The 25,795-nt window shown below is 39.0% G+C and overlaps 1 protein-coding gene across 2 annotated transcripts; it reads right to left on the minus strand.

The window, feature by feature from the left end:
- Positions 1–3,698: 3,698 nt before the first annotated feature.
- nrl (neural retina leucine zipper) lies at positions 3,699–18,296 on the minus strand. Of its 2 annotated transcripts, none has more exons than XM_017697693.2 (5): positions 18,042–18,296; positions 13,311–14,180; positions 12,157–12,447; positions 10,050–10,265; positions 3,699–5,901 (listed from the first exon to the last, which is right to left on the minus strand). In XM_017697693.2, exons 2-5 carry the CDS (start codon positions 13,917–13,919, stop codon positions 5,755–5,757), a joined length of 1,263 nt encoding a protein of 420 aa, XP_017553182.1. In that variant the 5' UTR covers positions 13,920–14,180; positions 18,042–18,296; the 3' UTR covers positions 3,699–5,754. The 2 variants fall into 2 exon arrangements, with proteins under 2 accessions (XP_017553182.1, XP_017553181.1); XM_017697692.2 differs by having other exon boundaries at positions 13,299–14,180; positions 18,042–18,295.
- Positions 18,297–25,795: the final 7,499 nt, after the last annotated feature.

The following is a 25,795-nucleotide window of genomic DNA, read 5'->3' on the forward strand; positions in this document are numbered from 1 at the left end:
GGCCTATAGAATATGTGGTCTGATATGATTGGCCAATCGTTCCCTTAGTCAGTGTCTGGCAGTCCAGCAGAGGCAGCGCTGCATTAGAGCAGCAGCGTCTTCCACAGGCCTGCTGTTACAGTATACTGTGAATGAGAATCAACTGTAGATGATTCTCTTAAGAAAACAGAGGGCTAAATAACTTTTAGGCGGGCCTGAGCTAAAGTAAAAGCAAAAGCCATGTGTATTATCTTCTGTGTATATGGACGGGTGTGTATTTAGCTGCTTGTGGGGACTTTTTGGTTGGCCCTCACTGAATGAATTATATTCTTTTAAAGAAAAAGAACAACATTTGCTTTTGGTTCATGAGATTGAAGTCAGGACTGAATAAGCATTGCAGAATTTGTGGTAACATTTAGCCACATGTGACAATGATAGAAATACCAAAAATTTGGGATTACATATAATTGGGTTTGTGTATTTAATTGTTTGTTGGGGACATTTTGATTATGGACAGTGGGGACATTTGGCTATTTCTCATTGGGTTGATTGAGTTATAGTTAGAGATGGATTAGGTGTGGCATGGTAGCATTTGGCTCTAATATTACAGATGGCAATGGCAATACCCATGAAGATAGGAATACGAACACAAATTTGTGTGTTGAGCTGTTTTTGGGAACCAAACAATTCAGGCTAGGAAATTGTGGATTCTATGACATTGCAGGGATATTTGACTGGTCATCGCTAGGACAAAAAAAGAATTTTTACACGAAAGTGTACAAGAAAAAGAAAAAGGTGCCAAGAGATTTGCTTTTGGTTGATGAGGTTGAAGTCAGAGATGGATTAGGTGTAGCAGGACTGGTTTTGGTTACAATATTACAGGTGGCGATGGAAACAAAAATGGATTCTATTTGATGTCCACATTTTCCTTGCCTAGAGACATTTTGTCCCCACAAACACACATTAGCGTTCCCGTGTTTGTGGGGACAAAATGTCTCTAGGCAAGGAAAATGTGGACATCAAATAGAATCCATTTTTATTTGAAAAAGTTGTGGGGACATTGGCTCGAGTGTAGTTATACCACAATTTGCAACTTTTGGGGCCATGAGTGTGTATGTTTTATTATTTATTAAAAAAAATATAAAAACATTAAGCATTGAGTCCAGAGATCTTCATACATTTTTTGATTTTTATTTACAAGAAAAGAAAATGTGTGTATGTGTGGAGGGGGGACACTTAGGGCTACAATTCAGAAACGGACCTGGTTAGCAGTTTAGGTTTAGCCGCAGTTTTACAAGAGGCAATAGAAATATCCCAAAAAGACTAGAATACAAACTTGTGTGTGTGTGTGTGGTGACCTGATACCCAAAGGATGAGTGGCAGATTGTTTAGACATTTCACTGCTCTCCATAAGTTAAAAACACTTTTTTAGATTTTAAAATGCAGTTTTTATTTGAAAAAGTAAATTTGCTTACTAAGGTTAAAAGGAAAACTGCACCAATTTTTCAAAAATGTACCAAAATGAAACAGTTAAGAAACAGTCATTCTGACCGGTTTGGTGTGAAATGGTTGGTTCTAGAGAAGCTTGTCGAGTGAGAATTGTGGTGTTACAGTGGTGGTGATGGGAACCAGACATCTGAAGAGTTGAATGCCTCTGAAAGCTCCCTCATTGAAATCTTTTACATGAAATGATGTCTGACACATTGGTTTTATGATAGTTTGGTGATAAAGTTCAGACTTAAAATGTATTATAATATATGCATCGTAATCCATTCATTGCGGAGGAGTACATGCAGGGCTTTGTAAGCTAAAATAGTCCATCATTTTTCCATCATCAATATTACACATAAAAATCAGAAGGCCCATGTACGTTGACTGGTGATTTTGGAAAGTAAATAAAATGGCCATATTTGTGTTGTAGACATGGCAACCCTTGGTTCCTATCACCACCAGTGTAAAGAACTCAATTAGTAAGTTGTTTTACAGGGAAGCACGTCACATCAAACCACTCTGATTGACCCTGTTCACGTCTCAAAGACTGAATTATTCAGAAATTTTGAAAGAAATGGTGGAATTATTTGTAGAGTTTAGGGTTTATGTATATACAGAGCTGTAATTAGCCACAGTAACACAAACGTCAATGGAAGTACTTCAAAAAGACAGATATACAAACTTCTGTGTGTTTGTGTGTTCATGTTTCAGGGATGGACAATGACAGATCTTCTTATAGACATCTTATAGACACTATGTGTAATATTACATGTGCTGTGATGTTATTTATAGCCATGTGTTCCAGTGTTACACATGAGCTCATTGCAAAAGAGTTAGAACATGAATCTGTCCATGCTTCCTACTACAATTGGGGTGTGTGTGTGTGTGTGTGTGTGTGTGTGTGTGTGTGCGCGAAGCATCAGCGTGGCATAGAAGCGGGGTGAGCGTGCATGTAACTCTGTGTACGTCCTGTCGACAATGGCCTCCTGCCTTTTCCAAAGCGCTCCGGCAGTGAGCTGGCCCAGGCCTATTATCCCCCTAATCCCCAGCCCATTGTACCAGGCCCGGGAGAGAGAGAGCGAGAGACAGAGAGAGGGAGGGAGGGGCAAGGGTGAGGTCATCCTAAACAGCTCTTAGCCAGGGTCACTGTCTTTCTATAGCGAGAGCGAGGGATACAGAGAATGAGAGAGAGAAAGGGGGGCAGAGGGGATGTTAGGAAAACGTGAACTGTTAAAGAAAGAGGCAGCAACCGAGCCGACCTGCAGGAACTGAAACACACTCGAATCGAATTGAAACAAGTAAATGACTTGTGATTAAGCCAGGCAGTCAACACAAAGGCCTAAATGTCCTCAAATGAACCTTTCTCTCTAACCAGCTACATGGTGAGGTTATGAAGAATAATGATCAACGAATGATAAAAATATCTTTATTTCATAGGAAACCACTACAATAGAGCATAACCCAAAAAACGATGGTAATAGCGATTAGAGTCACGGTCAGTATCATCGTAATCCTGGCAAAATATGTAATCAAGCTACAAAATAAATAAAATACACACTAAGCATGTCAATAAAACAGTAAACCAGCAAATGATCAAATGAAAATGATCATTACATAAACAAACAATAAATAAATACTGTAAATAAATAAGGGAAATAAATTAAACAGACAAGCCTTATCCACAGACCTACGGTCAGCTAAAAAAAGAAAGAAAGAAAAAAGAGAAAAAAGTTCTAAGCTACTCGGGTGACCCTGTAGTAGCGATGCATAAGGAATAATTGGAAATGTACTAATGAAATCTCACTATATGTCCCTGCATTTCACTCAGGCATTAAAAAAGAATAATAACAATAACCCACAGTGTCCAGCTCTGTGAATTTGGAGGTGAATCGGTTGTTAGTCTCTTTGAAACTGGTTCATGAGTGTCACTCTGTAACAAATCCTTTTGTTTTTTTCTCAGTTTGCTTCAATAGGTGTGTCTCAGTATTTAGCGAGCTGTCTAAATAGGCAGCATTTTAACCAAAAGGGAACCTAGATATCACCAATCGTTCCCAATGGCTAATGTAACATAGCTGACAACTTTGCAAAATCCTAGCTAGCTATGCAAAGTTACTTATCAAGTTAGCGATTTGAAACCATAGCCTTAGTCAACACAGCTATCTATCATATCTAAATGTTTGGAGAATAACCGAAAAATTGTCCATATATTTGATGGTAAAAACTGACAATTGCAATTAGGCCTAACCGAGTTTTTGCACTGTAGTATTGCTTTATTCGTTAAGTATATTTAAGATACTCGCATAAAATTTAATCAGATATCTCGAATGCTAATGTCACCTAGATGACAGCTAGCTAGCAAAAATTAGCTAGCTAGTTTGGTATTTGAAACAATGGCTTGAGGCAACAGAGCTAGCAAGTGTCTTTAAATGTGTGGACAATAAGTACAAATTCTCCTTAAAGTGATTGAAAAAGGCTTACGTTGGAAAATTAGCCACTACCTGCCACCTTGAATTAATTCATTTTAAGAAAACATGTTGTCGCATTGCACTGTGAGGTTGCCTTAACCATATAGGATACATGAGACACTGCCTTAGATTTTGACTACAATCAGATAGGTAGGCAACGTATTTAGCATATACATCACTAATTATTCCCAATTGTTAAAGTTACGTAGCTGACAACTTTCAACAAGATTGTAACGACCCAGCACTAGCTAGCTAATCTAAAGTTTACTAGCTAGTTGGCTATTTGAAACAACAGCTTGAGGCAACAGAACTAGCTAGTGTCTATAAATGTGTCGAGACTAGTCCTCAAATTCTCCATAAAGGGGTTGAAAAAGGCTTACATTTTAAAATTAGCCTCATCATGAATTAAAACTTGTTGGATTGCACTGTGAGGTTGCCTTATCCATTTAGGATACGTGAGTGCCTTAGATTTTGACTAAAATCAGATTAGTAGGCAACATACAGTATTTAGGCTATACATCACAAATTATTCCCAATTGCTAATGTCACCTTTCTGACAACTTTCAACAAGATTGTAACAACCTTGCTAGCTAGGTAAGCAAAAGCTTGTTGATTATTGAAACAATAGCCGAAGGCAACAGACCTAGCTAGAGAACAATTTAGCAAAGTCATCACTCGCCACATCTTCTGTTCACTGCCTTGAGACAGCCTCCACGTCGAGGAGGTGCATTCGATGACCTAAAATGTTGCCTACATAAACAGCTCACTACATATTAAGACATAGTGAAAGACACAATCACTCAAAACCATTTAATTCACTCAGCCATGCTAATCGTAGGCCCATCCTAAAGCCACAACACAGGATGCCTTGCATTCCAATCACTTGCAAAAAGCTCAACACATTCTCCTGTTGAGTGCATATGTCCATTCCCAAACCAGCAAGTCTTTCAAAACCAGCATATTTATTGCAATAATGTGTGTTATGCTAAATTGTACTGTCTTCTCCTCCGGAACGAATGAGGTGTCAGAATGCAACACTACACAGCAATGTCCTTGAAAGCTTGTAGAGCTTGCTTTTTAATGTATTCAACCTCAGCGTCTCTGATTAAAAGAAACACTTGCCGTTTACAATTTTACATGAACTCAAGGTTCCCCTTTCAGACCTATATGCTTTATATAATGTGAGATTTGCATTGACCTTTGGGAATCTGATCACTCAAACACAAAAAAGATTAACCTTATGATTCATACAGTCTTGATCAAAAGGTTATAGAGCAGCAGTTAGACTCATCTTTGACAACGTCCTGATCCAACAGGTCAGTTTGGAGCTGTGGCACATGGTGAAAACCATCCTATGAGAGCACAAGGAGTATGTGAAGTCCGACGGCTCTACGTGAGAGCCTTGCTAGCACTCTGATGTCTGGTGTTACCAGACGGCTCTCTCTAATTGTCCTTTCTGTGGTCAGTCTCTTTCAACATGGACAGGGCATGTGTGCTGAAAAGATGAGAATGCATTCAAAAGTAGAAAAGCCTTTTTTTTATTGTGCTACTACAAAACCTCACAGTGAAACGTTGGCCAGCAGCAGAGAGCACAGTCTTTATGGAGTTGGATTCTAGGGCTTCAGGTTGAGCCCAAATTTGACAGTCAAATTGAACCCGCTTTGGTTAAGTAGCTTATTTCACTGTTGAGGCCCCCCCTCCTGCTCCCCTCTCACCTCCCGCAACATCATCTGAGAGACTGGCTAGCTCGCTGGGATGGGGCAGTTTGCTTCTTCTGTCATCTCACTGCTCTCCAGTCCTTTCCTTTCCGCAAAGAGCATCATAGGAAGTAGTCTGGGGGCGGGGAAGGCGGGTTGTTGGCTTGAGTGGGTGGGGCTTCACCAGAATTAACGAGTTTCTCGTAACGAGCTTTGTAGGCGTCCCGCTCCCTCAACACACGGGACAGCTCACACTGCAGCTGCTCCAGCTGGAGAGAGAGAGAAAGAGAATGAAGGGATTAAGTGAGGAAACAATGGAAAAACACGAAGAGAGAGAGAGAGACAGAGAGAGAGAGAGAGAGAGAGAGAGAGAGAGAGAAAAAGATAGTATGGAGTGAGTGAAAGAGAAAGAAAGAGGAGAGACAGAGAGGTAGGAGAAAGGAAAGAAGAGAGGTGGGGGATTAAAGGACAGGGGGACAGTGAAAGATAAGGAGATAGAAAACATGGGAGTGAAAGACAAAGAGAGAAAGATGTGAGTGAGAGACACAGAGAGATAGGATAGAGTGAGAGAGACAGACAGAGGAGAGAGAGGATGCAGTGAGTGAGAGAAATAAGAGCGATGGTAAAGAGTTCATGTGTAATTCTTATGTAATAGTGAAATTCTTGGCGTTCTCAAGCGTCTTCAGCTGCCAGCTGCACTCTAATAAAGACGCATTATGTTTCACTGCATACAGATTTGCATGCTCAATAGAAACGTCACTGACACTGAGTGTCTCCTCCCCATGTACTGAAAACACTCAAAACACACTTCATCCTTCCTCAAATCAACGTAGTGTGCTTCAGTGTGTAACATGTATGAGGTTATGCTTTTGTTGTGTTTGAGTTTGTGGCTTGGGGAATGATTTAACCCCTTGAACTTATTACTCAATAAGCAGACCCTTAAAAAATGACTTGTGGTTACAGATGGCATATCAGTGTCAAACGGTGTCCTCATTGGGCTGATATCAGTCAAAAATGCTGGATACTGGACAATCAAGGTTTCAATATTGGTATCAAATGAGAAGAATCCTGCCTCCTCTCTGACAGTACCTTCCCACTTCTATTTGTGGTTCTTGGCTTTGATGCATGCTTGCTGATGCCTAAAATGGAATCCCACTGATTTCTTTCTAAATTTCTGCATAATTAAGTCATTAAGAAGGAAACCAGGTCTCACAGAGTGGTTTGGTGCAAGCTGCTCTAGTGTTCTAGAGAATCAGACAGAGTCAGAATTCTGAATGATGGTGGTGATGTGAACCAGACGTTTGAAGTGGCCTAAGAGCTAAATCACAAAGTTATTACATGGTCACTCTACTACTGAGACATTGTTTTATTAAACAACTCAGATATCCTTATTAGTCCACAATGGGGAAATTTGACCTCTGCAATCTCACTCATCCATGAAGTGAAACACCACATACGCACTAGTAAGTATACACTACACTAGGGGGGGAACCCTATCCAAAGCGCCCAGGAAGCATTTGGGGGTTAGGTGTCTTGCTCAAGGGAAGCTTAGTCACATATTGTCAAACTCAGGGGATCAAACCGGCAACCTTCTGGTTGCAAGTCTGGTTCGTTAACCTTCAGGCCACGACTGCCCCCCATAAAATATGGAGCGCTTCATGGCTTTGCGTGTCATTGAAAGCTGACTATTAATATATATAGTTTTCAATTTTTGACATAACTTGCCTTTAAGTTGTGTGTAAGATTCGTGATGAATTGACCAAAAGAAATGGCCCAGAATGACTTGGAAAAAAGTGTGGTTCCATTGACTTACATTAAAAGGTTTTAGCTTTTGGAAATACAAGGTTTTGTTCTGACAACAGGGATTATCCAAATGATTGAATTCAGGTGTTCCAATCACTTCCGTGGCCTCAGGTGTACAAAACCAAGCACATAGGCATGCAGACTGCTTCTACAAACATTTGTGAAAGAATGAGTTGCTCTCAGGAGCTCAGTCAATTCCAGCGTGGTACCGCGATAGGATGCCCCGTGTACAAGTCCAGTCGTGACATTTCCTCACTACAAAAATGTTCCACAGTCAACTGTCAGTGGTATTATAACAAAGTGGAAGCAATTGGGAACGACAGCAACTCAGGCCACATAAAATGACAGAGCGGGGTTAGCGCATGCTGAGGTGCATAGTGCGCAGAGGTCGCCAACTTTCTGCAGAGTCAATCGCTACAGACCTCCAAACTTCATGTGGCCTTCAGATTAGCTCAAGAACAGCATAGAGAGCTTCATGGAATGGGTTTCAATGGCCAAGCAGCTGCATCCAAGCCTTACATCACAAAGCGCAATGCAAAGCATCAAATGCAGTGGTGTAAAGTGCCGCAACTGGACTCTAGAGCAGTGGAGATGTGTTCTCTAGAGTGACCAATCATGCTTCTCCATCTGGCAATCCGATGGACAAGTCTGGGCCCCTTCCTGTTCCAACATGACTGCGTACCAGTGCACAAAACAAGGTCCATAAAGACATGGATGAGCGAGTTGGGTGTGTAAGAACTTGACTGGCTTGCACAGAGTCCTGACCTCAACCCGATAGAACATCTCTGAGATAAATCAGAGCGGAAACTGTGAGCCAGGCTTTCTCATCCAACATCAATGTCTAACCTCACAAATGTGCTTCTGGAAGAATGGTCAAAAATTCCCTTAGACACGCTCCTAAACCTTATGGAAAGCCTTCCCAGGAGATGAAGCTTTTATAGCTGCAAAGGTCGGTCCAACATCATATTAAACCCTATGGATTAAGAATGGGATGTCACTCAAGTTCATATGCGTGTGAAGGCAGATGACCGAATTCTGTTGGAGATAGTATATCTTATATAAGATCCTTCCATCAATTTCCGCTTCTCCAGGGTTCGGGTCGTGGGGTACAGATCTTGTACAGAAATTTTAAAGCCTCAATAAAATAAAAATTTTTTAGACATTCTACAGACCCAGACTTTATGTGGAGGATCTTTGAAGTTTTAACAGGTTCTTCCCATTCACACTCATTTACTAACAAAAAAAAACATCCACCAAAAGGTCCTTTAGGTAACCAAAAATGGTTCTATTATGGCAGTGTCATAAATCTAATGGAGATTTACTTTCCTGCAGTGTTTAGTTTCAACCTGATTCTAACATGCTGTCCTCACCTTACCTAACACTAATGCATCTGATCCAGCCAATCAAGGATTTCAAAAGAGGTCAATTAGCTGTAGCAGGTGTGGCAGATTGTGACTTGAACTACAGTCCACAGGAAAGTAGGTCTCAAAGACAAAGGTTGGTAACCACTGTTCTATGGTATCTTCAAGGTGGCACCTTTATTACATGCTATTGCATTGACACATCCCAAAATGCATACTACCACACTAGACACATAATAGCACATGTGCCAAAGTGCAGTCATTAATATGGCATGTGAAGTATAGAACTGTATGCTTTAGGATGCCAGTAAGATGCGGTCAACAGTCCAGAAACTCCAGTGGCTGATTAGAGCCCTGCAGTGTGTTAGCTGCTCATTAAACACTTCCAAGCAAACGTTTAAAGTATTTGTTGATTCAGGATCCATTAGTTGAGGTTAATGGATAACGCTTCTGACTATGGATCAGAAGATTCTAAGTTCTACTCCTGGCTGGCTCGTCCTTGTGTTTTGGGCAGTCATGGGCAGGAGGTTAGGGAACCGGCCTTGTGACCAGAAGGTTTGACCCCCAGAGCTGCCAGTACGTGACTGAGGTGTCCTTGAGACACCTAACCCCCAACTGCTCTCCGGGCACTGCAGATAGGGCTGCCCACCACTCTGGGCCAGTGTGCTCACTGCCCAATAGTGTGTGTGCTCACTAGTGTGTATGTTGTGTGTCACTTCACGGATGGGTTAACAGTGGAGGTGAAATTTCCCCGTTGTGGGACTAATAAGGGTCTCTTAATCTAATTAATCTAATCTAATTAATCCATCTATTGAGGTTAGCACACTTTTAGCTTTGTGTTCGGCAGTTTTTTCTTTGGAATGGAAAATTTGAGGAAAAAGCTGGCGAATAAGAAGCCAACTTCAGCTTTATATGTATGTAACTTTTACTAGCTTTTGTAAAATGTCATACTTTGTACTTTTCTGAATTCTAGACATATGTAGGCTATATGCATGCAGTTCATCAATCTGGCAGATATTCAGCTTGAAGCATTTACTAGAGACTATATCTAAAGTGTTGACACATCTTTTCATGTTTTTCGTGTACATCCACCTAAAGGGTTGTAGCTGCAACAATGGTGATGAGACGAGCTCTACCAGAGCACAGTCAGAGCTTCAGCTCACCTACCAAAATGGCAGTGGGGTGTTCTTAATGACGTAATCTGATAACTGTAAATTAGAGTTGAAGGGTTCATTGCTTTGTGTGTTGTGTACCTGCTGCGTGAGGAGGTGTTTCTCAGACTCAAGTGCGTGCCGATGCTGCAGCCGTTTGTACCGGCAGGACTGGGCATAGCCACGGTTCTTCAGTGTCCGGCGTTTCTGCTTCAGGCGAACCACTTCATCCTTACTCACACCACGCAAGTGCCTGTTCAGTTCCCGCACAGACAGACTGACCAGCTGCTCGTCCGAGAAACGCTCATCCACTGCGCACTGATGAAGTGAGAGAGAGAGACAGAGAGAAGTAGAGAGAGATAACAGAAAGAAAGAGGTTATTTCAGAATTCATCGAGCACATCGCAAAACATGACCACAGGAGGTAGACAGTAGCATAGTTAGCAGTCAAATTGCAGTGAATTATTCATTTAGATTGTGTAATAAGACAGCAGCATGCTTATTCATTCCACAGTGGTGCCACAACAGTCTAGAGAGTAAAATTTTAAAGAGTAGGAAATCCCCATTATGATTATTATCTTGAAGGTGGGAGGAACCTTGGAAAAACTGAGGGTGGGCTGATTTTTCCTTTCAATTTTCCAATTCCTTCGATTTCTCTGTTTGTAAATATATTTATGTAGGCAACTCCATTCTCTAAATATGGTTTGAAAAGTCAAATGAATTGATGATTTTCTACGTGAAAAAAGTTAACACATGCTCTAGACAAAATATAATTTAATAAGCTTAAGAAAGAACACAATATGGCATATTAAATATTATTTAATATGGGAAATTGTGCAGAAGTGTTTTTTTCTGTAGAGGATGTATGAAGTTAAATTAAAACCTTATTTGACCGGGGAGAGAACACTTACATGCAATTGTATGTTTTTGGTCATTTAAAACTTAACATTTCTGTAATGAAAACAAAGACTTCTAAAATATCTAAATCTATTTTATTTCAATTCTTTCAACACAGTTACTAAATGCACTCATGATAATAAAACATCCTGAATTAAACTGAATTGAATTTCACTTATTCATTTTGTTGAATACAGACCTGCACGGAGAGATTATGAGGAAGGTGGTGGTGACTGATGATAAAGATGGTAGGTCTTTGGTGACAAATTAGAATGTGATTGTTTATGATGCATGCACGTGTATGTGGCTTGTGCATGACTATGATGATTGTGATCAGCATTGCTTGTGTATGCTTGTGTGTGTGTGTGATGGGCTGCACATTTCGGCTGCACATGTTCATAATCTATAGTGTAATCTGACTGAGTGTGAGTGACAGTGATCGGGATTACACAACAATAATAGCAGATATTATGCTAATCTCATAGACCTGTTCCACATTCAACCCCATAGTTTTCCAGCTGGTGTCCTGATACGCACTGCCATCAAACTGAAACAAAACCCATCAAACTGTGCCATTACTGCAAGCGAAAAATGTGGCAAGTGGCATCAACCTCCAGACAAAAATACTGTTCTACCAGTATGTGAACGGGTTGTAAAAGATGTTAAATTCAGTGTGCATAAAGTTACTTTCACAGCTGAACATTGCTTCCATGATCTTCCAGTGTCTGCATCCAGTGTCTGGATTCTAGTCATTCTGTGCTCAACAGCAAAATATGGAATCATGCAGCCTCGGTATTGGCTTGAGTGTAATGGGATCCAATTGGTTTTGTAACAGGGATTAACACAATTTACTCAGACTAGTGTTCATTCCTCAGGTTTCAATGCAGTAACCCAATTCCCTCCAGTGATGTGAGATACTTGTACAATCCTCTAAACCACTGGTTCCCTCCCCTGGTCCTGGAGTACCGACTGTCCTGCACATTTTAATACTTCTTGGCTTCCAATACATGGTCTAGGTGTGTTGGGAGCGGAGGAAACATCAAAATGTGCAGGGCACTGTGTACTTCAGGACCATGTTTGTGAACCATTGCTCTGCTCACAGATGTTATAGCTCTGTGTGGTGGATCTTGACTTTTGACAGTATCCTCTTCCTCTAAACAATCAGGAAATAAAAGGCTTTCAACCTGTTAAATGGCCAGGCTCACTAGCAGGCCCAATGTTTTGTACTCTAAGAATGGCTCCACCAGTTTGCAGTGAAGTCCATGTAGTTGCTTAGAGTTCATCATAGTACTGCAGCCCATCTTCCTCTTTACCTGACTAACTTGGAGCTGATGGTGATGATGGTGACTGTGATTGCCATGCATGGGATGATGGGGGTGATGATGGTGGTGCTGCGAGTGATGAAGACGGCCCTGTGGGCTGGGGGGCTGGGGGTACGGGGCAGTGGTTGGGTTTGCGCTGTGGAGAGAGGGAGGGGCGGAGGAGACGAAAAGGAGAGGACGGTGACACAGCTCTGAGGCTTTGCTGACGGCTACATCACCTCCACTCTCGCTACTGGAATCTCCCAAGTTACTGCTTCCAGAGCTCTGTGACAGGACAGGAAACTAAAAGAGGGAGAGATACATCAAAATGCAGAAATGTAACAAGAAAGTTTGAGATTTTGGTGCAAGCTAGAGTTCAACACCAAACATACACCCTTATACATAGACATTTGCTGATTCTTAACCAGTGGTTTCCAACCTTGGGCACCCTGCATTTTGTTTTTAGTGCTCTGGCATAGTGGTTCTTAACTCCAATCTTGGAGGCTCTCTACCCTGCAAAGTTTCAAATATTCCCTGCCCTAATCATGCCTGATCCAACTACTGAAGGTCTTTATAATTAGTCGATAATTTGGTTTGGGTGTGATTGGGCAGGGAGTACCTGAAGCTTTGTAGGGCATGGGGACCCCAGGAATGGAGTTGAGAATGCCTACTTTAACATACTTGATTAGTTAATCAGCCTCTTAAAATCACAGGTTTATTACATTACAGAGTTGTACAAGGGTGCAATAAAAGTTTGGACCCACTGGTACATCCTAGCCATTCAAGTGGTCGACAACTTCTTTCTGAGCTCAAGCAGGTATCATAGAACAGGGGAGACAGTAGACACTCCAGGGATTGGAAACTACTGTTTTAGGATGTAGATAGTTGCCTCACTCTTAGAACAGTTGGCTTTTACACAAACCTACTGGTACTTGTTAATACAGTTCCCAGTCACTGATTACCCCTTCCCTGTATATTTTAGTGTTATTCCTGCTCTAACATACCCAATTAAACTAAGGAAGGGCTTGTTAATTAGTGGATTAGTTGGGTAAGGTGTAGTAGAGCAGGGAAACTATTAAAATGTGCAGGGCAAGGGTACCCCAGGGCCAGTGTTAGGAAACCATTATGCTAACAAATAGATTTACGTATAGTACCTGTGAACTTACAGCCGCAGCAGCTGAGTTGAGCAGCGCCTCCACGGCATCTTCACATCCCAGGAACCCCCCGATGGGACCCCTATCCCTGTCCCCTCTCTCTGGTGCCCCCCCAAGGGCCCCCAAGAGAGAAGCAGCACCTCCTGCCTCTCCCCCAAACTGTTGCTGCAGAGCGGCCAACCAGATGAGGTCTTCCAAAGAGGCAGGATTGGGGCACTGTGGCAGAGCACTTGGGGCAGGGCTGCCATCCTGATTGCCCTGAGAGGCCTGACTGAGTCCAGAGACATAGCCAGTGGACACTGAGAGGGGGAAGGAGAGCGAAGAGGAGGAGGAGGATGAGGCCGACGGAGGTGGATGGGCATCACTAAGAGTCGGGGAAGGTGGCAGGGAAGTGTAGGGGCTGGAGCTGAGGCTGGAGTCTGGAGGGGGGCGCACCACATAGGGGGAGCCAGAGGTGTCCCGCTGCTGCTGGAGGCCTACTTTGGAGTAGGAACATGGTTGCTGAGGAGGTGGGGGAGTGTCAGGCTTCACCTCAAACTTGAGCAAGTCAAAATCATTGAGGTACTCCATGGCTAGGGGGCTGGGGGGCAGCGAGGGGAGAGGAAGGGAGGGCGACGACATAGCCACCGTTTGGAGAACCTGGAGAGTAACAGATCAGCGGGTTCCTAAGGTGTAGGAGAGAAGGACCCTTGAGCTGCTACTCTCTTGACCCTGCAAGCGCACAGAGATGGGCTTCACTCTTTGCAAGGAGACACGGTTTGCCACCCCAGTGCCCTGATTGGACAGGATCGATGATATCCCTGATTGGCCAAAACCTTTAACAGTGTGTCTCTGTGTCCAGCGCTTCTTTGTACGGAGGACTTTTTGTGTTACCTCCTGATCCTGCCAGAGAAAAAAACAGACAGAAATAGAAATGGTACAGATGAGATAATCTGCAAATAGTTTGAGGTTGAGTGGGAAGAAAGAAGGATTGTACAAAATATTTCAGTAACTAGCAGGGTCTGCAGTATTTTTAGAGAAAAACAACCCCATGTAAATTTGTAAATCTACGCGTTGCAGTTGTAGTTGTAAGATAGCAGTTGCAGTAGTAGTAGTATGAATAAAAGAGTACCAAGCTCATCAAATTGGTTGTTGTAAAGTAATGCTTGTATAACATTATGGATTTTGACCCATTTTTTAAATGACTGCATTTTCAAGCATGTGTACCTACTTGTGTTGATAATCTGACCAGGGACATCCTAGTTCTATCCTGGGAAGTTTAAACTAAGTAACTTTTTCTTACTGAAGTTTCTATTCTGCAAACTGCTGAAAAGCACGCTCTAGCTGTTGTCTCAAACCAGACAATGTTTTCTCTGAAAGCTGTTGTAACGTCCTTCTAATGTTATTGCAGGAATATGACTGGGATTGGCCTAGCAGGAACTGAAGTCAAGATAACATCACTGAGCCCAGGGTTGAGAGGTCAAAAACAGCATGAGAGTGACGGCCCATCCCCTGCATAGGCACACTGCGCCAGGTGCTCTATTCATTCTAAACCCCCTTTTAACCAAAGGAGAATGGCACGGCACGGGGTAATGCACTAAATGATGAACTCATTTGCGACATGCTAATCATGCTAATGCTAAATGATGTAAGATTGGACCAAAAGTAGCACAAACGGTGATATGCTGTGGGTTAGAAATGTAGGGGTTGAGAATGTATAAGGACCTTTTACTCAGCACTAAATAATTAATTCTGCAGATGAATCACTGTTTTTGCTTCACGTATTAAAGTGTGAGTCGTATAATACTACATTTAAATGTCTAATGTCAATGGCTTTTCAAGAGACAGTAGTTGAAAACGTATCAAAATAATGTTTGTGGCACTCATGTGAGGTATGTCAATGGCTGCAAATGTTTTGTAGAGTCATATAGCTTCACCTGCCATAAAGTTTAAAGCAGAAAGTTTAAGTGAGCAGCCGTGGAATAACAGTGTGATGGCATGTGCTCAGCAAAGGAAGGTTCACACTGAGGAATGCTGGAGCCTGCAGATATATTTAACATGAAACTCAACATGACTGTGCCTAACTATAAGCCAATTACAATATCAGCTGCTATTCCTATCCATGTCAGAAGGAATAAAGTGGGCCGACAAATCTGATTCAGATTACTGGGAGGAAAGGTTTAAGTCCAATCCCAGGGACCAGCTATAATCTTAATCCAGACACCGCTCACTCTGAGACAAAGTGGAAAAAATGTCAGAATTCAGAATAACATCATATGAATATGCTGATATAACATGCTCTGGCGGTAAAGCAGGGGTGGGCAGTATGATGATGTTATTGCTATTGGGATAAATTACATCATATTACTTCACAGTGTGCTTTTCGGAGTACATTGTGGACATTATTAAAAATATAAATATTGAACAAAAACATTGTATTTATAGCTATATAGTTGTTATAGTTTATAGTTCATCCACTTTTCAAACGTGTATTTAATGTGAAAAGTTTATACTTTTAATGTTTGCACTTGTAACCCGTTTTAATGCATATTGAATGCATGGATACTTTTTGGCACACACATATGACAACTTAAGTGGCAACTTAAGTGTGTAATTAAGCTATGAATAAGTATATATAAAAAGCATTTAGTGCTTTTGAGTGTTTGTTTTTTGAATGACTTAAGTAAACTTAAGTATCTGACAAGTAGACATAACTGTTAAACACACGTTCAGGATTGAGTTATGCTGTAACTACAATGCACTTAAATGCACGTTAAGCTATATTTCACTTTAACTAAAAGAATTCAACATTCATCACATAAAACATGTATTGAAGGGTGCTTTTGTAAAAGATAATTAAGTATACATTTAAATATATCATTGGGAATAGCTAGGAATTAGGCAAGTTTGAGTTACAATGCATGTAAAAAGTACTAAAGCATGGTTTAAAAGAATACATTTATGTATTTATCCTTTACACTTGTTAAGTGTATTTCCCCACAGCATACTAAAATATAATTTAAAATGTGCTATTAAAAAAAAGCAGAAAAGTATATTTTTGGTGTATTTCAATAAAACGCAACATAAAAAGTATACTTTTTTAGTATGCCACTGATGAACTTAAGTATGTTTTTTGCAAGGATGTTTAAAAAGGAGCATAATTAGTCTAGTTTAACTTAATTTAGTGCTGCACCATATGTGAAATATTGAATAAAAAATAGTGGATTTATAGTTTTATAGTTTTATACTATAGTTTATAGTCTCATGCTAGTGGTGCATTCAAACCTCAGGAAAATGAAATATTGTGCTTTATATTATGTATCAGGAAAATGTATCGTGCTGCATTTTTTGCCATATGGACCCACCTCTGTGGTAACGCATAAATAAATATGAACATCAAGAGGAATGGTAGAGTTCACAAAACTGCCCCAACATCCTGCACACAGAATCATGCTTTCCTCTGGTTTTCATTCTTCCCTAAGAAACAGATCCAAATATCTAATTCCAAAATTTGTTATTGTACAAATATATGATGCCCCAAGGCTTCATTGCCTCCTTGATCTTTTCCTATTATCATAATGAAACTATAATGTAAGTAGTAAGGAGCTTTTCCAATCCATAACAATTTGATCTCAATAAAGAAATTCACCTCGCAGTTTTATGATCCTGAGCTGCACAATAATGGAATCTGCATTGTTTATGAGCCCCGTACACAAATCCTCATTACTCTGTTGTAAATTCCATAATTGGACGCAGCCCTAGGTGAAAAACAATCCGTCAAACAAGATATGAAAATGGTTCTGGCCTCTCGTGAATTTCAAGCCTCATTTGCAAAGGATTTGCCATCAGCGCATGGTACATTTCACGGGTCAGGGTTCAGTAAAGTCATCAAACTGTTCTACTGTAGCCTTTGTGGCCAACATTGAAGGCATCATTCCAGATCACTGCTCAGTGAATTAATAGCCTCCTGTTGCCTAAAAACCGAAGTGTTTCAGTGGACAGGCCTTCACAGGCCTAAAGAAAAGGCCTAAAAGCTAGCCAGCCTCAAAGGGAGAGAGAGAAATGCAGATTTAAAGCCAAAATCAGGAAAGACAACAAAAAAAAGTTGAAAGAGATGGTCCTGGGAGATGTTAAGGGCTCACAGGGTTAAACTGTTAAAGGACCACTTAAGCATTTTTAAAGCTAATCTCTATCTGCCTTGTGTTGATTACCACAGATCATTATTTTGACATGTTTGACTGTAGTTAGTAAATGCACCAAAAAAGTAAACTCGAAATAGACTTCTAATGGAAGTCAATGAGCAGATGCCCCCTGTTTTTTCAGTTATTGTTGTTTACTATTCTTTGAAATGTTTGTCACCATGTTGTCACATAATATTGCAGCATATGACTTGTTTGGAAATGCCAGCTCTCACTTATATTGCACAAACAATTTACAGTGAATGGACCAATAGATATGGTCCAAAACCATGATAAACTCTTGTCACATTAACATACATTGGAGGTTACTTGTTCATTTGGAGATGCTAAATTTTATTCTCACTGTAATGTGTAGATTGAGATTAGAATGAGTATCCCTTTAAACCCTAAAAGCCTGTATGTGGGCCCACACTTCAGTTCCTCACTCACAGTCCATGAACTTATTATTAACTTTCAGCAGTCACAAAATAATTCATATCAATTACTGAATAATGAGGTTTAATAATTGAAGAAAAAGCCTAGAGGTTAAGAGGGTAAAAAGACAAGAATTTGACTTTTCTCTTACCGTGGGTCATACGAAGCGAGACTTGTAGGGTTTCCTCTGATCTGTTTCATCCCTCTTTACTGGCCGGACTGGCTGAACGATGCCCGCTGTGTGTGCATGAGTGTGTGTGCATGAGTGTGTGTGCATGAGTGTGTGTGTGTATGTGTGTGTGTGTGAGTGTGTGTGTGAGTATGTGTGTGTGTGTGTGTGTGTGTGTGTGTGTGTGAGAAAGAGAGTGTGTGTAGGAGCAAGTGTGTGTCAGACTGTGAGCATCTGAGCGTGCGTGTGCCACTTTGTAACGGACTGTGTCACTGCCCCCTCCTCTCCCATGTAAATCCCTCTCTACCCCCAGCTCTCTTTCTCTCTCTCTCTCTCTCTCAGTCATGCTCCCCCTTCTTTTATCCTTCCTAAAGCCACAGGTTTGTTCAATTGTTCTGTCATATCCATGCTCTCTCTCTCTCTCTCTCCTCTCTATTTCTCTATTAATCACTGTTCTAGTCAGGTGCATCTGAATCTTTGTGAGCCCATCTAGCATTTTCTCCAAACTGTGGACTTTTATGTGTAGACTATTAAAGTAGTTACATGAAACTTGTTCATAAACGTCATGTTTAGGTGAGATGGGCTTTACTTCCTCATAGTTCGGAGTCTCAGAGACCCCAATATTGTAAGAAATAAGAATACAAAATTCAAAATCATCTTCTTTTTAGGTTTTAACCCTCTCTTTAGCCACAAAGTAGTGATGTTCATGCTTGAGAAAAGTGAAACGTGAACATTGGACTAAATCGTTTTTTCATGGTTTGTTTTGTCACTGTTGAGACAAAACCTCCAGTGTGGCAGAAGGAAAAAAGTTCTTCATTTTGGTGTAACATCATATTCAAAGGCATTTTGTTATCATGAATTTTCAGGAATTTTCACCCAATGTAAAGGACAACTGGAATTTTCAAATTACAGAAAAAACACAGCAACGATATGTTATATGGCATGTACATGAACATCTATACAATTGTACGCAAATGTGTGAACACCCTAGTCACATTACATGTTTTGTTCATTTTCTAAGTGTAAATAAGTGAACACCTACAATACACAGAACTGAATCATGACATTTTCTGCACATTTTAGTGTACAAATTCTATTTATTTGATAATATGTTGGAAAAAAAACCATATCATTGCTGTCCAAAGAAAACCATGGATCTCCATTTTTATTTTTCTACATCATTTCAACATGTAAATCTGTCCTTTACGCTGTCTGTAAAATTCATGATGAATGGCTCAATCAAAAGTCTCTAAAATCACTTGGAATAAAATCTCTTTATACAAACTTGCAATGAAAGATAAGAGAGTTTTTTTCCTTTCCCTAAAAAAGATATTATTTTGGATATTTGTTTTGCTTTGGTCAGTGATAAAATGTAATGTAAAATATGCCATAATATCTGCACAGCCTACATTTTATGTTTATTTTTTCCCCCAAATATGTTGAATTCAGTTCAATTCATTGTACAAAATCAACAAGAATGTAATTGTTAGTTTTTTTTAAGCTTTTTATATCAGCAGCAGTGAAAACACCATAAAACATTAGGATAAATATCAATATATATATATATAAAATCATACAAGATTAACTTTTTTAGTAAAGTTATTAGAGCAAAGCTTTGGTTCCTTTGACTTGCTGCGCTCCAGTTACTTGGATTTGTTGAATTCCATCAGCAGCACCTGATGTGTGTATATATATATATATATATATATATATATATATATATATATATATGTATATATACTTGTCATATCAATGATCATTATTTACAAATAGTTATGCAATACAATGTATATTACAATGTTTATACACTGGACACAATACATAAACTGATAGTTTGTTCACAATATAAAGTATTTTGGGAATGAAGTTAAATAGTTAATAGTAAATGTTTTTAAATAATATACAATTTTATGTTTTGAAGTAATTTCTAGTCATGAAATTACTATGAATAGCTATCAGTGAGATTTGGTTGCTTTTCGAGTACGAAGCACGCTGGATAGTAATTTCATTATTAGCTCATTTTTGAAGTTATACAGCTTTCTTAATTATTATGGAATTATCTACAGCTCTTCATCATCAAACATCTCTTATGTTACCTTATATTATTTGAAACAAACAGAATTTTAACATCATATTGAATTACACACACACATTGACTTACATTAGAAGTACAGTTGTTTTTTTTCCCTTGTCCTGTAAAGTTATCATTTTGGAGATATAAGGTTTTGTTCCAACAATATATATGGCTCTGTGGTCTACAGGAGGGTTTAAGAAGTAAAAGTTCTGCATATAGCGAGCTTGAAAATGTATAGATTTTATGATACAGACATTATAGTGTGTGTACATCTATCCCTGATCACACACTCCATCCCTTCACTTGGAGAACCTGACCAATGCCAGCTTTCCGTTGGGGTTGCCGTGACAACAGCCTGAAAGCACTCAGAAATAGATGTATCTACAGCACTGGTGACGGTAATGAAATATTCGTATGTGGGATGACATATGGGGAGATAACAGTTATGATTTTACAGTGAACGACTTGTGAAGCTGGCAGTTGTCTGTCTTCTGCCACCTAGTGGCTTCTCCACAGGCTAATGTGTGTGTGTGTGTGTGTGTGTGTGTGTCTTTATTGCTCGTGAACAAGTGAAAGATAAACCAAAGCATTAACGGAGTGAGCATTGCATTAGATATTTACACCTGTTCAAACATGGATGGAGACCTAACAAGTGAGCAGCGTGCATTTTTCCTTATTTTTACTATAAAGGTGAACTATAACCACACACATGGAATCATTCACTGCATTTCATACTATGTTATATTGTAGATTTGTCTAAGTAGCCCCCTTCTGTCTTGATAAACACTGTTCAATAGTATAAAACCAATTGCTATCAGTTATTATTTGCAGATACATGTATAAAATGATAATATTAAGATGTTAATTCTATTATGGCACTTTATTTTGGTCTATTATGATATTCTACTATGATACTCTATTAGGGCACTCTATGTTCTTTTATGGTAAAGTATTATGGTACACTATTAGGGTCTATTATTGTTTTAATAGCCACTTTATTATGGCACTTTGTTATGGTCTATTGTTAGTGAGTTATGGTACTCTATAATAGTCTTTTTGTGACTCTGTTATGGTCTCTCATGATTCTATTATGATTTATTATTATTCTGTTGTAGTACTCTATTGTGGTACTTTAATATGATATTATTATGAATCTACTTTGGTACTCCATTATAGTTCTATATTATAATCTATTATAATTTTGTTATATAATATGTTATAGCACACCCTTATAGAATATTAAGTTTATGTAATGGTATTCTATTGTGTTCTATGATAATACTGTATCATGATCTATTATTATTCAGTCATGGCCCTCTATTATGGTACTCTTTTATAGCCTATTATGATTCCATTATGGTTCCATTATAGTACTTTATTGTTGTGCTCTATGTTTCAGTTATGGTTTCTAATATGGTTTATTATGACTCCATTTTGGCACACCCTTAAAATACTCTATTATGATCTATTATGGTGATCTACTCTAATCTTATTGTGGTACTCTATCATGATTCTGTTATGGTACTCTGTGATAGTCTATTATGGTGTTCTATTGTGGGACTGTATGATGGTGTTTTATACTCTATTATGGTTCTCTATTCTGGTACTCTTATATGATATGCTATTAAGTTATACTTTTTTTTTTTTTATCCCACAAACAGGGAAATTCCACCTCTGCATTTAACCCATCCGTTAAGTGAAACACCACATACACACTAGTGAATACACACACACTAGGGGGCGAGTGAGCACACTTGCCCGGAGCAGTGGGCAGCCCTGTCCACAGCGCCCAGGGAGCAACTGGGGGTTAGGTGTCTTGTTCAAGGACACCTCAGTCATGGACTGTCGGCACTGGGGATCGAACTGGCGACCTTCAGGTCACAGTCTATTATGGTACTCTATTCTGGTACTGTATTATGATATGCTATTACGGTCTATTATGGTACTATATTATAATTCTATTATGGTATTCTATAATGGTAAAGATTCTATAATGGTATCATGATATTATAAAGATATGCTATAATAGTCTATTCTGGTACTCTATTCTGGTTCTGTATTATGCTATTTTAGTCTATTATGGTACTCTATTCTGGTACTGTATTATGATATGTTATTACTGTTTATTATGGTACTGTATTATAATTCTATTATGGTATTCTATAATAGTAAAAATTCGATAATGATATCATGATAGTATTATGATATGCTATTATAGTCTATTATGGTTCTCTTTGATTTTGTAATGATACTCTATCATGGTACACTATTATGACTCTATTATGGTCTATTTTGGTGCTCTATTGTAGTCTATTATAATTGCTTGAAGGTACTCTATGAGACACTATTATGATTATATTATGATTCTTTATTGTGGTCTATTATATATTATATTAGAATCATGAGAGACCATAACAGAGTCATAAAAGACTATAATAGAGTACCATAACTCACTAACAATAGACCATAACAAAGTGTCATAATAAAGTGCCTATTAAAACAATAATAGACCCTAATAGTGTACCATAATACATTACCATAAAAGAACATTCTTCAAGTTCCCAAAAAAACTTTAAATACTGAATAAAATTGTAATAGTTCATAAAAGCTTCTGGTGTTTGTCTTATAGTATTTCAGTCTACACTGTTTAAGTCATTACTGAATAAAGTAACAGCACTTATTAATATGACAAGTGATTCTGAACTTATGAACACTACTGTGCATTCAAGCAGAATGTGGTGTGCAAACCTTTGACTGGTACTGAATGACACTTGTTTGGAGTATTAAAAGCCACTTAACCTGTAATATTAACCTGTAACACTGAACATAAATTAGTCAGTGGCGCAAAAGACAAGCTCAATTAATTGAGCATTGTTTAAATAAGAGAAATCTCAGGGCCCTAAAAGGGTAAGAAAGGGGCTATTTTGACTGGTCCCACACTATTTGGTGTTGTTTTTTGCTAGGATGTGTTTTGTTGTGTCTCTTTGGCTGTTCTTGTGTCTGGCTCCAGAATGCCTTGACTAGTCACCCCCCCCCCTTCAGGCCTTAGTCACAGTCATGGAGACAGAGACAAAGAGCATGTAATTCTGGATTTTTACTGCTGCGCAAAGCAGGCAAGTGCCGAACGAGCACTTTTTAATGATCCTCCAGGGCTCAACGTGCTAATCTGAAGCTTCTAATAACGTCTCGTTAAGGAATCAGTGTGTTAATATTGTGTGACTAAATCTGATTTAGGGTATGAGTATCAATGCAATAATAAAGAGAGAAGTGTAATCTCTCACACACACACACACACACTACAAAACTCTTTATAACATATTCAGTTGATTTAATACATTAAAACATTAATTTAGCCATTAATTCAAGTGTTAATGGTGTATCTGTCGAAATGAGAATGCTTTGTGTCTTGTTGTCATCCCTTCAGCTCTGTGTCCTCACCAGTCTGCTGTGTTTATTTTTCTGGAGGAAAAGCTTAGAGCTTATAATAACACACGCTTCCATTGGAGACGTGGACAAAAAGAGCCAGAAAGGTCAAGAGAGTTGATCTTGCATTTCAAAACATAACTAAAAGAAGCTCAATTCATCATTTTCTTCCTTTAGTAAAGATACATGTCTGAAATTCGAATGGCTAAACAGCATATCTGGTGCCAGAACAGTTAATTTGCCCACATAAATCTTGCTAATAAATGAATTCACTGGCTTAAATGAGGTATTACAGTCTTCACATAATGAATTTCTTTATAAAGCAGATAAAAGAAAAAGAATACCAATAAGAATAAGAAGACTGACAGCCCTTATTCACACACCACTGCAAATCATAAGGCAGCGAAGCTTGTGTGTGATGTTATCAGAATGGTGCTTTTTCTCCATATCCGCTACAAAAAGTGTTATTGAAGTCAAAATTAAAATGTCGATCAAGTTAATGATGTCACCCGCTGCTTCATTTTAGATTTACAGTGACGCCTGCTGCAAATTTACTGCCTGCACCACACGTTGTCCAATTTCCTTTCTCCAATTTCAACCCCCTCAAACAATTTGATGAATAAGTACAAACAACAAAACAGCATACCACTAACAAGAAAACAGCTCAATTAGATAATAAAGAGATAATAAATAAACCAGAATAACAAGAAAAAAAACTTCTCTCTATTTTTTCTAAATAAACTAAATAAATAAACAGTTAGCCACAAAACAAACAGATGAGCAAATAAATAACAAATAAATAATTTTCGAAAAAAAATTTCAGAAGTTCTCAAACTTCTTAAACACAATTGATTAAAAACAGTCAAATAAAGAGCAAACAAACAAACAAATAAATAAGCTCACTGAACATTGGTAGTAAATTCAGACTCCTGCAGATGGCATTGTATAAGGTTCATCGGGCTATAAATACCTGCGGGGTGTGTGACGGGACTCATAGATTGAGACGACGTGGTATAGTGCAGTGAATGACTTGTTCAATGGGTGGAAAATGGGTCCAGATGTTAATGACTGGCAAAAAGGAGTGATTGCCTGAAGGTGTGCCAAAAGCCATAGTGTGAAGAAAGTAGCTGAATTTGCAGGTGTATCGAAGTGTATGGTCATACGGGTCGACCAGCAGTGGTAAAAAGTCTACAGGAAATTCTCATCAGAGTTGTGGCTGAAAGACAGTGGTGGACAGTAACTAAGTAAATGTAATTCGTTACTGTACTCATGTAGTTTTTCGAGTATTTGTACTTTACTTAAGTTTTTCCATTTTTTTGTATGACTTTTCACTTTCACTACACTACATTTCAGAGTCAAATATCTGACTTTTTACTCCACTACATTTTGAGAAATCAGTCGTTCCTTTTGGTTTCTGTGTGTATAAAAACGTAACATGTCAAAACAAAAGAAGCACAAAGTAAGAACTCCAATCAGGGCACACTGGTCACTTTGTTCTGAGCTTGTTTTGACCTGTTAGTCATACCAAGCTAGTGCAGCTCACGGTTCAACGTCAGTGCAGCAGCGTAAAACTTTGGGAGCACATTCGTCCCTAAATGATGAACTAACCTAACTTTGTGTAAATAGACCACAATACAGAAATATGTCCACATATGCAGTCGTGACTGGCCTGTTTCTTTTCTTCTGAATTCATACAAACACTTTCATTTTATAGTAAATTAGTTTTGGTTAGTTTATGTTTATGAACAGAGACCTACAGATCAATACAGTAAAGGAAAACTTATTTGTGATCCTGAGTTTAAAGCCAGTTTTTACTCAACTTGTAACTAATTTACAAAGTAATCTTAAACTGAAACTTTGCTTGTGTGTAAAAGTGATTTCAGAGCCACTCGGTTCTCCCTGATGGAAACTGTTTACCTTCAGTGTTTTGTGCTTATGATCATTTTAATAGACGTCAGCATCACTAATTAATGACGTTCTATTAAAAGACTGGTTTACCAAGAGAGACGCTGGAGGACTTTCACCTGAAATGAGTTCATGAAGCGAGTCTTGTTATAAAAATGATAACAGGACATCAGAGCCAGAAATACTCTTTTAGTACTTTTACTTTCGATACTTAAGTACATTTGAAGGCAAATACTTTTGTACTTTTACTCAAGTTGAGGTCTAGAGTAAGGACTTCTACTTTTACTGGAGTAATATTTTACCTTGGGTATCTCTACTTTAACTCAAGTACATG

The sequence above is a fragment of the Pygocentrus nattereri genome, chromosome 4, assembly GCF_015220715.1.
Source record: "Pygocentrus nattereri isolate fPygNat1 chromosome 4, fPygNat1.pri, whole genome shotgun sequence".
In the NCBI taxonomy this organism is placed as follows: domain Eukaryota; kingdom Metazoa; phylum Chordata; class Actinopteri; order Characiformes; family Serrasalmidae; genus Pygocentrus; species Pygocentrus nattereri.

Coding starts and splice junctions, on each gene's coding strand:
- nrl (XM_017697692.2), bottom strand. CDS start 13,919: ATGTCGTCGCCCTCCCTTCCTCTCCCCTCGCTGCCCCCCAGCCCCCTA. Junction 12,448..13,298: donor CTGCGGCTGTAAGTTCACAG/GTACTATACGTA, acceptor TCCCTCTTTTAG/TTTCCTGTCCTGTCACAGAG. Junction 10,266..12,156: donor ATCAGCTCCAAGTTAGTCAG/GTAAAGAGGAAG, acceptor TCACTTCATCAG/TGCGCAGTGGATGAGCGTTT.